Raw genomic sequence first — 13,780 nt, 5'->3', positions numbered from 1 at the left:
CCTCTGCTTTCTATTTTGGAGAACTGTTCTTATAAATGATTCCCCATAGATTTCCAAAACTGCTATTTAAATTGTTTAGGGTTTAAAAGGAAAACTGATTGGGGAGGTGTGCTGTAGCACAGTGGTTAAGTGGTTCGGCTGCAAATCAACACTTTACTGGTTTGAATCTCACTATTGCCATGAGCTCAGCAGGTGGTCTTTGGTAAGCCACTCCTCTCAACCCCAGCTCCACAGCTGTATTGTGGGGATAATAACAACATTAACTTGTTCACCGCTCTGGGTGAGGCACTAATCTGTCTGGAAAAGCGGTATAGAGGTGCAGTTGTTGTTGTTGTTGTTGTTATTAATATATCCCTTTAAACAGTAGCCCTAAATTTGGTACTTTTAAATTGTCATATCAATATTCTGTTGGCACTCACTCTCTATTACTTGAAGTCTTGTGAACAGATGAAGGTTTTTCATCCAGTTTCGTTTTCTTGCTTTCAATGGTTCGATTTTCTTCTGCATTCTAAAATAAAATAATCACAAGATGTATCTATGATCCTCTCACAATAAATAATTTCATTGATGTTTTATAGACTACTACAACGATTTAAGAAGCCATTTACAACATAAAAATCAGGCAACAAGTAATAAACTCCACCAAAATGTTACAAAGTAGTTACTGTCAGTAGAATTTATTGACACTAATATGTAGATGTCTTTCTTAAGCAAGACAAAAAGTACTGAGGTATAACTTAAATAGTTCATGAATGCCAATGTGTTTAAGGTTAATTTATTCCCCCTACAGGTTGTCAAAACAGAAATGGGTCTGCCATTGCCAACGCAAAAGTCTCCATTAGCTATGCCCACTAATGCAAAAGAAAATTTATTCCGGTTTGCTAAGCTAAAAAAATAAAAAAGCAGAGCAATCCTATGCAGAGTGATTCCAGTCTACACTCGCTGAAATAAATTTACTGGAATAACTCTGCACTGCATTGTACTGGAAAGCTTTTAAAATACATCAATAACATCTGTTTTTTATACTTTTCTTCATAGCATGTATTAAATTTCTCAATCATAAAAACAGGGAAATGCAACATTATTCTGCATTCATTAATGAGGTACAAACATACTATAAAATCAGATCAGAAAACAGGACTGGCAGTATAAAGACTAGAAGTCTCAATTTAGCAAGGAGAAGTTTTAGGGCACCTGGTAAGCTTGGCCTCATATTCCTGGGGATAATAATATGGCTGAGGGCTTGCTGTAAGGAAGGACTGCTAACATACATGGAGCACTTGGAATACCCTACAAGGCTACAGAAATGCTACATATTTATTTATTTAGAAAATGTTTATGCCACTTCTCTAGGAACCTGCCTGAGTCAGCTTACAAAATAAAATAAAAACAAAATATTAAAAGGTATTAATTAAAATCCAGCAATTAAAAACCCAGCCCAGCATAACAACATGCACCATAAAAACAAATCACTGACAGTTTGAAATAACAGTTTCCATACTAAAATAGCGTTAAAAGATTAACCCCTTAATTAAAAGCCTGCATGAACAGAACCTTTTTGACCTGACACATAAAGAAACACAGGCACCAGGTAAGCCTCAAGCGGAAGGCCATTCCGTAAGTAAGAGGGGCCACTTCTGAAAAAGCCTGGCCTTGAGTTGCTATCCGCCTCACTTCTGAAGGCCTAGAGAATAGAGCTTGTGAGGCAGATCTTATCTGATGGGCTGAACAATATGAGAGTAGGTGGTCCTAGTATTTCCTATATTGATGATCATAGTTACCAAATTTCTTAACGGTGTCCTTTCAAGGGAAAAATCACTAAAAGTTCAACATAAGGATTCATATACAAGTACTGAATCAGAGTTTTGACACTTGGCAGCACTATGTTAACAGAGCTAAAATTCTGTCCTGCTTTTAATTCTAAGGATCACATGTACTTGTAAACAATACTGGAAGAGAAAGCACCTCTCAGGGTCTTCAAGGAATAAGCTATCTTAGCTGTAATCAACTACCATGAGGCAAAATTGAAATATATGCAAACAGCTACACAGGTAACTGTATAGTACCAACACTGTCACTATCATAATAAAGCTTTTTGTTTCTTAACACTATCTTTTCAAATGAAAAAAAAATCACTAAATATGTCTCAATTTGATATAAGGATTAATATACAGGTCATTACACACCATAATTTATAAATATATCTTAGGATATAACAATAGGCTTACACTAGAGCAATTCTGCACAAGATTGTATTGTCAGGCTCCCTTTGCAATTAGATGAGTAACTACTTTAAACAAAACAAACATTTTAATCCCTATTATCAGGGCCTCTTGATGTGATAAAGTTGCAGAAGTCTACTATGTAACGGTCTAATACAATCACAGAAGCCTATCTTCCCGCCAACATAGATGTCCTAAAAATTAAATCCTCTCAGAATGTTTCGAGAGGAATTTTGCTTGTCATCTTTTAAGATTTTCTAAGTCCATTAGACTTCATTAGCATAACTACCACCTAGCAGATATCCATCAAGTTAAGACATATGATCAAGCAAACACCAGCATACATTTTGATTAGACTACACTATCAGTGGCAAAATTTATCATTAAGAATGTAACTGCTTCCCTTGGCAGTACTATGGTAATATGAACTTACCATCACTTCATGACACACTACTTTGTTTTAATTTTATTCTCACAATCATGGAATTGAAGTTACATTTTCTCAAAACAACTACAGGTGTGCCTTGCCAAAATTAAGACTCCCCAATCCACTCCTGACCCTCAGCAAAGCTGATCAGCTTTCTGTTGCCCAGAGAGGCTACCAGGTATAAGATCACTTTCATTAAGAGTAGAAGACTAGAATATCATAGTGAAAACTGATCTGTCATACCTTATGCTTCCTCTTGCCCTTGGTGGAAATTTTGTCAGAGGATGTTTTCTGAGGCTCCCTTGGATGCTTCTCAGACACATTCTTCCTCTCAACTTTTGATGGGTCTGTGTCTTTGTAAGGCTTCCCTGGTATTCTGGTTAAGAGGTTCAAGTCAATCTTCACAATAAGAGGATATCTTTCATCAGGATCACTAAGTGGGGAAAGGAGTTCCTTCTCTTCCATAGGAGAGAACATTCTTTGTCTTAAAAAGTTGTCATCCTCCTCCATGGAGGGCTTAACAGGAGTCCTATTGCTCTCAGAGTATTTGGGAGTTTGTGATGAAGGAGGCAGGCTCTCATTTTCATCAGAATCAGAAGATGAGGTACTAGTTTCTATGAATTCCTTTGATTTCTGGGAGGATTTGCCTGCAACCTTGCATTTCTTCTTCTCTGTTGTAGGCCGCGGAGAAGATTTGGGTTCCTTCTTTATATTGGGCTTTCTGGAGCCTTTAGTGGCCGCCTTGTGTCTGTTAGAAGGTATATTTGTTGCCATGTCCAAAGGGGTTTCACTTTCTATTTTCAGCCCTCCTCTGGGGGGCTCTTCCACAGATGGCTTGTCTGCTTTTTTGGGCTGTTTTTTACCTACAGTCCTCCTTTGGATACTTTCACTCTGAGCAGGTGATTTCTGTCTGCCACGATTGCTCTCTGATCCTTTCTGGGTAGCTTTGGAATCTCTCCCAGGAGTAGAAGAAATTGAATCTTTAGATCCACCTTGATCTGCATATCCACTCCCTGAACTCTGATCTCTGCCCTCTTTTTTGTAGCTTTGTGTTGATGGGATGTTACTGTCCACAGAAGAAGCCGGTGATACTTTATGTGGATTCACTTTGTTCAGCCAGTTGTCAAGCTGCCACCTATTAGCTGGAGGTGGTTCAGGCTAAAGAAAGGGGGACATTTGAAAGACAAGATTACCTGCATGACTATTAAACTGCACCAGAACAACAAATCACTATTTTTTACTATAGCCTTGCCAACTCAGGTAGTGGTAGATACAGCAGTGTTGAGGCGGCCACACACTCCCTCTCATGCCAGCCATAACCTTGTGCTGTGTTTTCCTGGGCAGGGAGCCGCAGAAGTCGTCATTTGCCACATTTTACAGATTCGGGAGCAACTGCTTCTCCCCTTCAGCAAACAAATTAGTAGCAATTTGCCTGGCAGTCTTAAAAGGCATGGGCAGAAGCTCTGTCTGTAGAATGGGTTTTCCTGAAGCCCTCCTTCCCACACCTCCACATAATCCCTGATAAGCTGCTCGTGAAGGTTGAGTCCCTTGGAAAGAGTATGAGATGCATGACAGAAGACTGAATTTTGAGTGAAAGACAGGAAATTCATAAATAACACCCACTCTTGAGTTGCCGCTATAATTTTAATGTCTTGAAAATTACTAATATCGTAAGCATACCTCAGCAGGATTTTAGTCCAGTGGCACCTTAGAGACCCACAAAGTTTTCATGGTATGAGCTTTCAAGAATCAGAACAACTTCCTTTATGTATTTAAAGAAGGTAACTCTGACTCTTGAAAGTTCATACCCTGAAAACCTTGTTGGTCTCTCTAAGGTGCCAATTCTGCTATTTTACTGCAGACAACATTGCTACCCACTCAAAATACCTCATTTATCATTTGAAAGCAAAAAAAAAATCCTACCTCTGGAGTTGCACTTTGGGATGGCTCATTGGCCTCGCTGTCACTAGAGCTGCTTTCGCTTTCAGAGTCCGAACCAGAACTGCTCTCAGATCCGCTATGGCTGCTCGAGTCATCCCTGGAATTATCTGCTCCTTCACTTGTATGCTGAGATGGTTCAGAATTACTGCGAGCAGTAACAGAACACAAAATTACATTGCCTTAAAAAAAACCCATAACTTTGACAAGTAAATTATATCTAGTAAGAAAAATTCTTAATGATTCCCCCAACGAGTTGAAGACACATGACATGACAATTCAACTATACTTGAAATCCTAATTACTACTACTTTTAAACAAAACACTAAAATCCCAGAGATGACTTCACAGGCAGTTCAATACCATAGTAAATGTGCTATAACTAAAATGCCTGAGTTTCACTAATGAGACCAAAGCTTAAATTCCTGCTCATCCATGAGTCTCACTGGGTAACCTGGCCAGTTTCTCTCTCTTACCCTAAGCTACCTCACAGAGGTCTTGAAAGGATAAACTTAGAAGAGGGAACCTTATACACCCTACTCTCAACTCAAGATATGACCATGAGATAGATATAGACAGTCTGGTGTACCAGCCGCCTAGTGCACCAGCAGCTACCCTGTTGAGCCTACTGGCGGTGATGGCTGGCTGGTGCACTAGGCAGCTTTTAGTTTGGGAGATTTCAGTGTTTATGCTGATGACGCCACCTCCTCATAGGCTGCGGACCTAGTGTCTTCTATGGCAGCACTGGGACTCTCCCAATTTGTAGCAGCTCCCATGCATCAGGCAGGCTACATGCTAGATCTGATCTTTGTGATGGGGATTCATGCGGACCTTAATGCATGAAGTGGTGCCATGGTCAGACAACTTTGTCTAGCCCCGCCCCCTTCCCCGCATAGGCAATGAGCCTATTTATGCTTGTCCATGGAGACTTATAGATCCGACTGGATTATGGAATGCTCTGCAGAATTAGATGCCCCCTGGTGACTTGTTGGATACGCTGGTAGAGGACTGGCATGCCTGCCTCTCTGAGGCCACTGATGAAGTCGTTCCCTGTCACCCTCTCCACCCCTGTACCAGACTAGCCCCTTTGTATACTGAGGAGCTACAATGGATAAAACAGGAATGGAGTTGGCTAGAGCGAGTATGATGGCATGCTTGTGAAGAAGGGGCAAGAACATCTTATAGGACATTTATTTTTTTCCAGAATTTTTTTTATTTATAATTATATGACATTTATGAAAGCCTATGAGATGGCAGTGAAAATGACTAAAAAGTTTTATGTCCCTTCCATTGCATCTGCAAGTTCCTACTTGGTACAATTATTTAGGATAATTAGGTCTTTAATCTCCCTGTCACAGGGAAAACGACAAATTGTTAATTTGGGACTCAGCTGTGAGGCTTGTGGGAGCTTTTTTGCAGGTAAAATCTTGTCCCTCTGCCAGGACTTGCTGGACACAGTTGATACAGTGTGTGAACTGGAGACCCCTTGCCATCTCCTGGTTCGGTTTTAGATCACTTCAGTCACTTCTCCCAGGATGAAGTTTACAGAACCCTAGCTGCTGTGAGGCCTACCACTTGTCCCCTGTATCCTTGTCCCTCGTGGTGGGTTAAGTCCAGCTGTGTCAAACTTCAGGTCCCATTGACTGAGATTATTAATTTTTCCTTAAGCTCAGGCAAGTTTCCAGGAGCACTGAAAGAGGCAGTGTGATGCCTCTTCTGAAAAAAAAAAACCATCTTTAGACCCCATTGATCCATCCAGTTACAACCTGGTAATGAATCCCGTTCCTGGGTAAGGTGATTAGGCATGCGATGGCGGAGCAGCTGTAGGTATTTCTAGATGACTAATATGTCCTGGATCCATTTCAGTCTGGCTTCTGCCCTGGCTGGTTGCCCTCACAGATGACCTTCACAGGCATCTGGATCAAGGCAGGTTGGTGCTGCTGGTGCTACTGGATCTGACAGCAGTGTTCAATATGGTCAATGATGGTTGATATGGTCAATTATGACCTTTTGACCCATTGCCTTGCTGATGCAGAGGCTGGTCTCTTTTCTCCACAGTTGGGGACAGAGGGTGGCACTTGGGGAGCTGATATTGGGGAGCTAGATACCTGCTAGTATGCGGTGTTCCTCCAGGGGTGATTGTCTCTTCAATGTTATTTAACATCAATATGTGCCCCTTTGCCCAGCCGGCCTGAAGCTTTGGACTGGGTTGTCATCAGCATGCTGATGACACCCAGTTGTATCTGTTGATGGCTGGATGCCATCCTGGAAATTCTGGCCAGGGCTTTGAATGCTGCGACTGTGTGGATGAAGCAGGGTCGACTGAAGCTGAATCCTATGAAGATGGATGTCCTGTATCTGAATCAAGGGTTTGTTGGGTATGGGAATCCGGTTCCCAGTCTTAGCAGAGCACCTTTGACACCTCTGCTGATGATGAGGAGTCTGGGTGTGACTTTGGGTGCCTCCTTATCAATGGAGGCCCAGGTCTTGTCAGTTGCTAGATCTGTGTTTTTCTATCTCCGGCAGGTCACGCAGCTTGCTCCCTACCTCGCTGCCCATAACCTAGCTACAGTGATCCATGCAATGGTCACCTCCAGACTACTATAGCTCACTTTATGCAGGGCTACCCTTGAAGCTGACTTGAAAACTGCAACTGATCCAGAATGCAGTAGCGCATATCCTTACGGGAAACCCCGTTTCGGACATATATTCGACCTGTATTGCGCCAGCTGCACTAGCTTCCAGTTGAATTCCGAGTCAAATTCAAGGTGTTGGTGTTAACCTTCAAGGCCCTCAGTGGACTGGGACCTGCATATCTACAGGACTGTCTCTCCCTGCATGTTCCCTGGAGGGCATTATGCTCTGCAGACAGACATTTGCTGGTGGTCCCTGGCCCCAAGGATGATTGCATGGCCTTGACCAGGGCCACAGCCTTCTCTGCTCTGGCTCCGGCCTGGTGGAATGCTCTCCCAGTTGAGATCCAGGCCCTGCTGGACCTGTAAAGCAGAGCTGTTCCGCCAGGCCTATGAGAATGGTTGAGGAGCTGACGAACTACCCTGCTGGTCCCTTGCTTAGTCTGCTCTGCTTTCAAAGCCTAACTGAGAACTGTTATGCCTACTCATGATGATATGTATTGAACTTACCACTCTGTCACATCTTGGAGGTCTATTTTATTGTATTTTACTGCTTTATATGGTTTTTTATAGTATTTTATGGTATTTATATATTGCTGTAATTGCTGTCAATATGATGTTGTGACCCACCCCTGAGTCCGCTTGTGGGAAGGGTGGGATATAAATCCAATATATAAATATAAATAAATAAAAAAAGTCAATAATGCTATATCAGTAATGGATGCCTACCTTCCAGGTGTACCTCTTGGCACCGTCTTATCAGAATCCTGTAATTAAAGCATTATATTGTGCATAAAAAGATGGCGGAACTACAGAATCAGCATCTCAGCTACCTTGCGCCAGTATCTATAAAATGCTGTCTAAGAGTAAATGAATAGATGCAATTATTATAACCCACATAAAGTGTCATTAATAAGAATGCACCTTATCTATGCAAGTGAAGATACATTACTTAATTTGGTAATGTTTAAAAGCGAGAATAAATAGTCATCAATAGGAGATCAATTCACAGCTTAGTGACAATACTACCCCTTCACATTTCTTTTGACAAGCCTTGTTTGTCAATTTACAAAACTTCACAAACAATATGATTTTGTCTCTTATGCCCTTAAAATAACCCTACCTATTTTTACTATGCTCCCCAAAATACTTTCAGCACATACCTGCTCACCATCACTGTCTTCACTACTGGTGACTGTTAAGTCATTTATCAGCACACTAGGTAAGAAGAAAAAGTAGAAAATATTTTTAAAATTTGCTACTATTTACTAATATAACATACTAAGAAATCAATTCACTGTATGGCAATATCAGAAATTTTCCTCTGTTTGTTCATATGACGTTTAGGAAAGCACATGGTAAGTTCTGAAGTTTACATCATTACAAGAGAAACCAGGACATTACATCTGTCTAAGCCCCATGGATATAAAAGAGTAGCTATGCTTAGGATTGCACCGCAAGACATTTAGTGCAACGTTAGTTTTGATCTTCAAGGCAAAATATACACAGAAGTAGATGCAAGCACAATTGTATCATTTAACACCATGAGCCACTGATGCACTGGTGCAGGAAGCCATAGCAATGATTTTATTAGTGTAGACACTCTGGATGGTGCAACTGCACCAGCACGTTTTCACCTTGGAAGTGGATAAAGCAGCAGCATGGTATTAACTAGACGTGGTGGGAGCATTAAGCAGAATTCAATTCACATTACCAAGGCTAGAGATCCCACCTGCACCATGATAATATAGCTACCACAAGTGCCTCTCCCCTTTCCCTGCTTCCTTCTCTCCTTTCCACCCACCAGCCAATCCACCTTTACCTGCCCCCATCTTCAGTTTCCCTTCTTTCCCCTCCCCATGAAAATCCCTCCCCAGAAAAACTATGGCTCAGTTACACGGTGCCACTTGAGTTGGGCCCATTTGTATTGAGGGAGAGGGACCTGCAAAGATTTGCGAGGGATGCTTCACTTTCTTCTCCACACTATTTCCTCTTTCCCTCCTCCTAGTAACTCCCTTATGCTCACCTTTCTCTGCTTCCTTCTCTCCTTCACACCAAACCACCAACCAAACTATGTTTTAACTGCCCCCTACTTCCGCTATTTTTCTTATTTATTTACTTCATTTACAACCTGCCTTTCCACACAATAGGAACCCAGGGCATCTTACATCATTCTCCATGCCTCTATTTTATCCTCACACCATCCCTGTGAGGTAGGTCAGGCTCAAAGTCACCTATTGAGTTTCTACAGCACAGTGGGGATTCAAATCTGGGTCTCCCAGGTCTTAGTGAGAAACTCTAATCACTACACAACACTGGCTTTTGTGTGGTGACTGCTGCTGAACAGTAGCAAGCAGTCAAGGTAAGTCATGAAAGTCAATTGGGTAGCAAGTTGCCCAACGGCTGCTGTCAAATCCTCCCTCAAAGGCTAGAACAGCCCTGGAAAGAGACCTGCCCCGCACTTTGCCTTTTACTGACAAAAACCAAAACTGGAATGCTGGCAAAACAGTTGTGATTGTCTAGAAATGGCCACTGAGGGCATCCATTTCTTAGAGCTACTGGTGGTCCTTTAATCATTTTGATTTTTTCTAATCTCTCAGTGTATTTTTTTCCTGATTTCAGATTTTTCTGCAAATCTGAGGTGTTTTCCAGGTTTGTTGAAAGATCCATCTTGTCTGTTCACTGTCCAGTCTCCACATTTAAGTATCCTCAGGTTTGGCTGTGTTAATTATTAGAATTTACAAGTGAGGACCCACAAAGAACTTGCAGGGAGGGGGAAATCCCATTCTCCCAGTCTTTGCTTCCTTCCCTCTCCCCACCACTGCTTCTCTGTCTCTCTTACCCTCTCTCATGCAACCATTCCCCTACTTGCAGTTTTGCTGCCGCAGCAGCAGCAGCAGCAGCACCACCACTACCAACTCCTTGCCTGCCCACAGCGTTGATGCCTGAATAGGCCAGGAGCTGTAGTACAGCTGGCAGCAACTCCTCACCCACCAGCAGCTTCATTGCCTGAATAGCACAAAAGCCACACCACGCCCAGCAATGGTGGCGGGGTCAACATCAGCTCCTCTCCCAAATGCTCAGTTAACGTGGTGGCGGCGGCTGCAGCTTCTTCTCCCACCCCTCTCAACAATGGCTACTCACTAACCAGCCCATCCTGCTGCCACTGCCTGCCTGCCTGCCACAGCAGATCCCCCTTACTGCTCCAAAAGAAATGTCTGCACACATGCAGGCAACATTCCTTTGTTTAGGAGGATTTAACACACATCTCTCCATTTTTCAGATTTTTCTGTAAACCTGGGGGATTCCCCCCAAGTTTGCGGGAAAATCTACTTTCTGTCAATGTGGCCCCAATCTGTGGATGTATTTAAGTATTTGATATTTACATCCACTTTCCCTCTTGGATCAAGGCATATTATAAATCATAATTAACAGCAACATCTTATAGATCATAATTAAAACCAACAGAACAACGTCAAATTACCACACTCCCCTTGGACGCTAGAATGCGACCTGCATGCTTGTTCTCTATGACTAGATTGTATGTGCTGAGAGGTTGTGTATAGGGGGCTACCACAGTTTGGAATCCTGGTTTATAAGGCAAAAACAAATCATGATTTGTCAACTATTATTATCCCATGAGAGGGAGGTACATACGCACAAGCCATGTATCCCCAAGCATCTCTGAACCAAGCAACAGACACTAATTAATGACAGCAAATTATTAGGTTCATTATTTGTTTAAGAAGCTGTACTGAAATATGTTAAAACAGAACTTAAAGGATATTGATACTCAAATTCTTTCATGCTTTACTATGTTGCTGCCCAACAACAGATAAATCCTTTAATTTAACAAATACATCCAAACAGAATGTAAAGCATTTCGAAGCCACATGTGACATCACTGTAACAAACATAGCATCTTACTCTGTCTGGTTTGATTCACATCTGTAAGAGGGAAAAACAGAAATAGAGTTAAAATTTTTCAACCCAACAAGTAGTTTTTGAGCTAGGTCAGGCTTTGAGTATGACTATCTAATACACTCAGCCAATCTTTCCCACAAAAGGAATTTAAAATTTAAACATGTCTTCACCTCAACCTCAATATCCTCTAGTACTATATTAAAGGATGAAAGCATCAGAGAAACGATGGTTGTTGTGGGTTTTCCGGGCTGTATTGCCGTGGTCTTGGCACTGTAGTTCCTGACGTTTCGCCAGCAGCTGTGGCTGGCATCTTCAGAGGTGTAGCACCAAAAGACAGAGATCTCTCAGCGTGACACTGTGACACTGAGAGATCTCTGTCTTTTGGTGCTACACCTCTGAAGATGCCAGCCACAGCTGCTGGCGAAACGTCAGGAACTACAGTGCCAAGACCACGGCAATACAGCCCGGAAAACCCACAACAACCATCGTTCTCTGGCCGTGAAAGCCTTCGACAATACACCATCAGAGAAATGTTCATCTAACTGGGCTCTGGACACTCTGAGACCTTTAACAGCCCAGCTGGAGTGTGTCACATATCAGGGATGGTATAGAAACCTCCAATGAAAATAGTAGGCCCCAAACAGAGGAAAAAAGCCATCAATCAATAGGTAATGGAAAACCCAGAATAGCAGTTGTGTTTGAACATCAGCTTAAAAGACTGTTCAATTTACCATCTCAGACTTGCACATTAATTAACGCAGCAATAACAGTCCTTGATTCCAGGCTCAGTTATTAATGTGAATTACAGCTCCCCACTTTCACCATAAGCATGCAATGAGGGGAGGGGATGAAAAACTAAGGGATGTGATGTAAGGATGACCATTTCCCTCATCATAAACATTTTCACATTATTTTTGTAAACTCTGCAAAAGAAACTGAAATTCCTTTATAAGGGACACTTACGATTTAGACTGATGGCTATTAGATGTTTTTGAAGAAGGATTGTATCTTTCTGAAGGTAAAAAAATGACAGTTGAAGCCTAATTATACAGAATATGGACTAATAAAAATGATCTAGAGAAAATAGTGGCTTGGATAGAGATTACATTGTCAGACACAGTGCAAACAGGTGTTCTCTAGCACAGTCCTGTCAATGCACCTGAGCCTTGATGCAGTAGCCTTTTCCAACACCTCAAGAAGTATAATTCAGCATTGTTGGCTCATCAGTTAAGCATGCACTAGACTTACTACTACAGGTTTTTTTTTCTTTAATAACTAGGATATGGATAATCAGGTTTCTTTAACATGAATAGAAGAGCTAATGGTGAAAGACCAAAATAACCTACATAATTCATAGCTTGCAAATTGATGTAATGGTGATGTCTTGTTTATTTTAAAAGCACAGATGAATTCTACACTTAAGAGAAGCTAGGCGCTGTTTTAGATAACACACTTCTTATCTTATTTACTGCATTTATCCAGTAGTATTATTAACTTCATAGCAGCTTCATTATCACCTCAGCTCAGTAGCTAACCAAGGAGACAGTTGTTCTCCAAGACAAAAATAACATGCGGCCCTACAAACATGTCTCATCCTTGCAATCTGCCCAGAGTATAACATTAATGATTTTACATCAGGTGCTTTAGAATTTTTTTTAAAAAATCAGTAGTAGATTCACCAAGACTTATTTTGAATTCCACTTATAACTCAGCTGGACTATATCAACACTTTTTGTGCTGATAAAAAGATGCACTGGGTAGGATTAAGCACTGTGAGTCTGACAAGTTATGAAGAAACTGGAAAATGCTAGGAATTCACTAGGCACCGTGACTATTTATTTGCTATCAGCAACTGGATTACTATTCTCAAAAGGCTCTATGTAGATGTGGGCATCAGAGTCAGACCATGCCAACACAGTGGAGCTGGGGGGAGGGACCTGTTGTTAGCAGCACACTAGACACTATGCCTTAAGTGGATGCACAAAAAGAGCACCTCATATTTGTTATGGTATGGCTCTTACTGAGAACTGTAAGTATTAAAGTTTTTTGTCCAGTGACTTTTTCCCCCAAATACAGCTTTCTAGCAAAACTTCTCTCTCTCTCTCTCTCTCTCTCTCTCTCTCTCTCTCTCTCTCTCTCTCTCTCTCTCGCACGCACTCACACACTCACTGGAACAACCTGCGACTGAGCAAATAAAAATCAGCAAAGTCATATATTCTTTTTTATATTTTCCAACAACCTGTGCTCTTGGCTGTGAGAATCATGTTTATGTGATTTTGCAAATAAATGCATTGTAAACATATAACACCACCAATATTCTCCAAAGGGTTTAGTTTGCTTCTTTAACTTCCTTCATTATGCATTCCGAATAAGCTATCTGACAATGGTTCAGTTCATATGTCATCAAACTAAAGGTCAATCACTATGGCCTCATGTTCTCATTCTGTTCCTCAGACTCATGTGCTCTTCATTTCTTTGGTATGAGATAACTATGGTTTGCTAAACACCAAAACTGGGCACATTAGGCTTAGAGTAATTACATCTGCCTCCAAACCAGGGACTGAAACCCTATTACAATTTCTATCACTGGTTTGGATGCAAACTATAATAGGGGGCATCATCGCAAACTATGGTTA

General features: G+C 41.5%; 1 protein-coding gene across 2 annotated transcripts in view; it reads right to left on the bottom strand.

Annotated features, from left to right (window-relative positions):
- AFF4 (ALF transcription elongation factor 4) overlaps positions 1-13,780 on the bottom strand; it is a 64,190-nt gene that overhangs the window by 17,557 nt on the left and 32,853 nt on the right. For both annotated transcript variants that reach the window (XM_054978746.1, XM_054978747.1), the window contains 7 exons: positions 12,108-12,156; positions 11,148-11,168; positions 8,384-8,438; positions 7,950-7,987; positions 4,573-4,735; positions 2,893-3,807; positions 420-508 (listed from right to left, as the gene is read on the bottom strand). In XM_054978746.1, the coding sequence (XP_054834721.1) occupies positions 420-508; positions 2,893-3,807; positions 4,573-4,735; positions 7,950-7,987; positions 8,384-8,438; positions 11,148-11,168; positions 12,108-12,156 (1,330 nt within the window). The remainder of the gene's footprint in view (positions 1-419; positions 509-2,892; positions 3,808-4,572; positions 4,736-7,949; positions 7,988-8,383; positions 8,439-11,147; positions 11,169-12,107; positions 12,157-13,780) is intronic.

Source organism: Eublepharis macularius, chromosome 4 (assembly GCF_028583425.1).
Source record: "Eublepharis macularius isolate TG4126 chromosome 4, MPM_Emac_v1.0, whole genome shotgun sequence".
Classification (NCBI taxonomy): domain Eukaryota; kingdom Metazoa; phylum Chordata; class Lepidosauria; order Squamata; family Eublepharidae; genus Eublepharis; species Eublepharis macularius.
The sequence above is the reverse complement of the archived record's forward strand: the minus strand, read 5'-3'. Positions and strand labels throughout refer to the sequence as shown.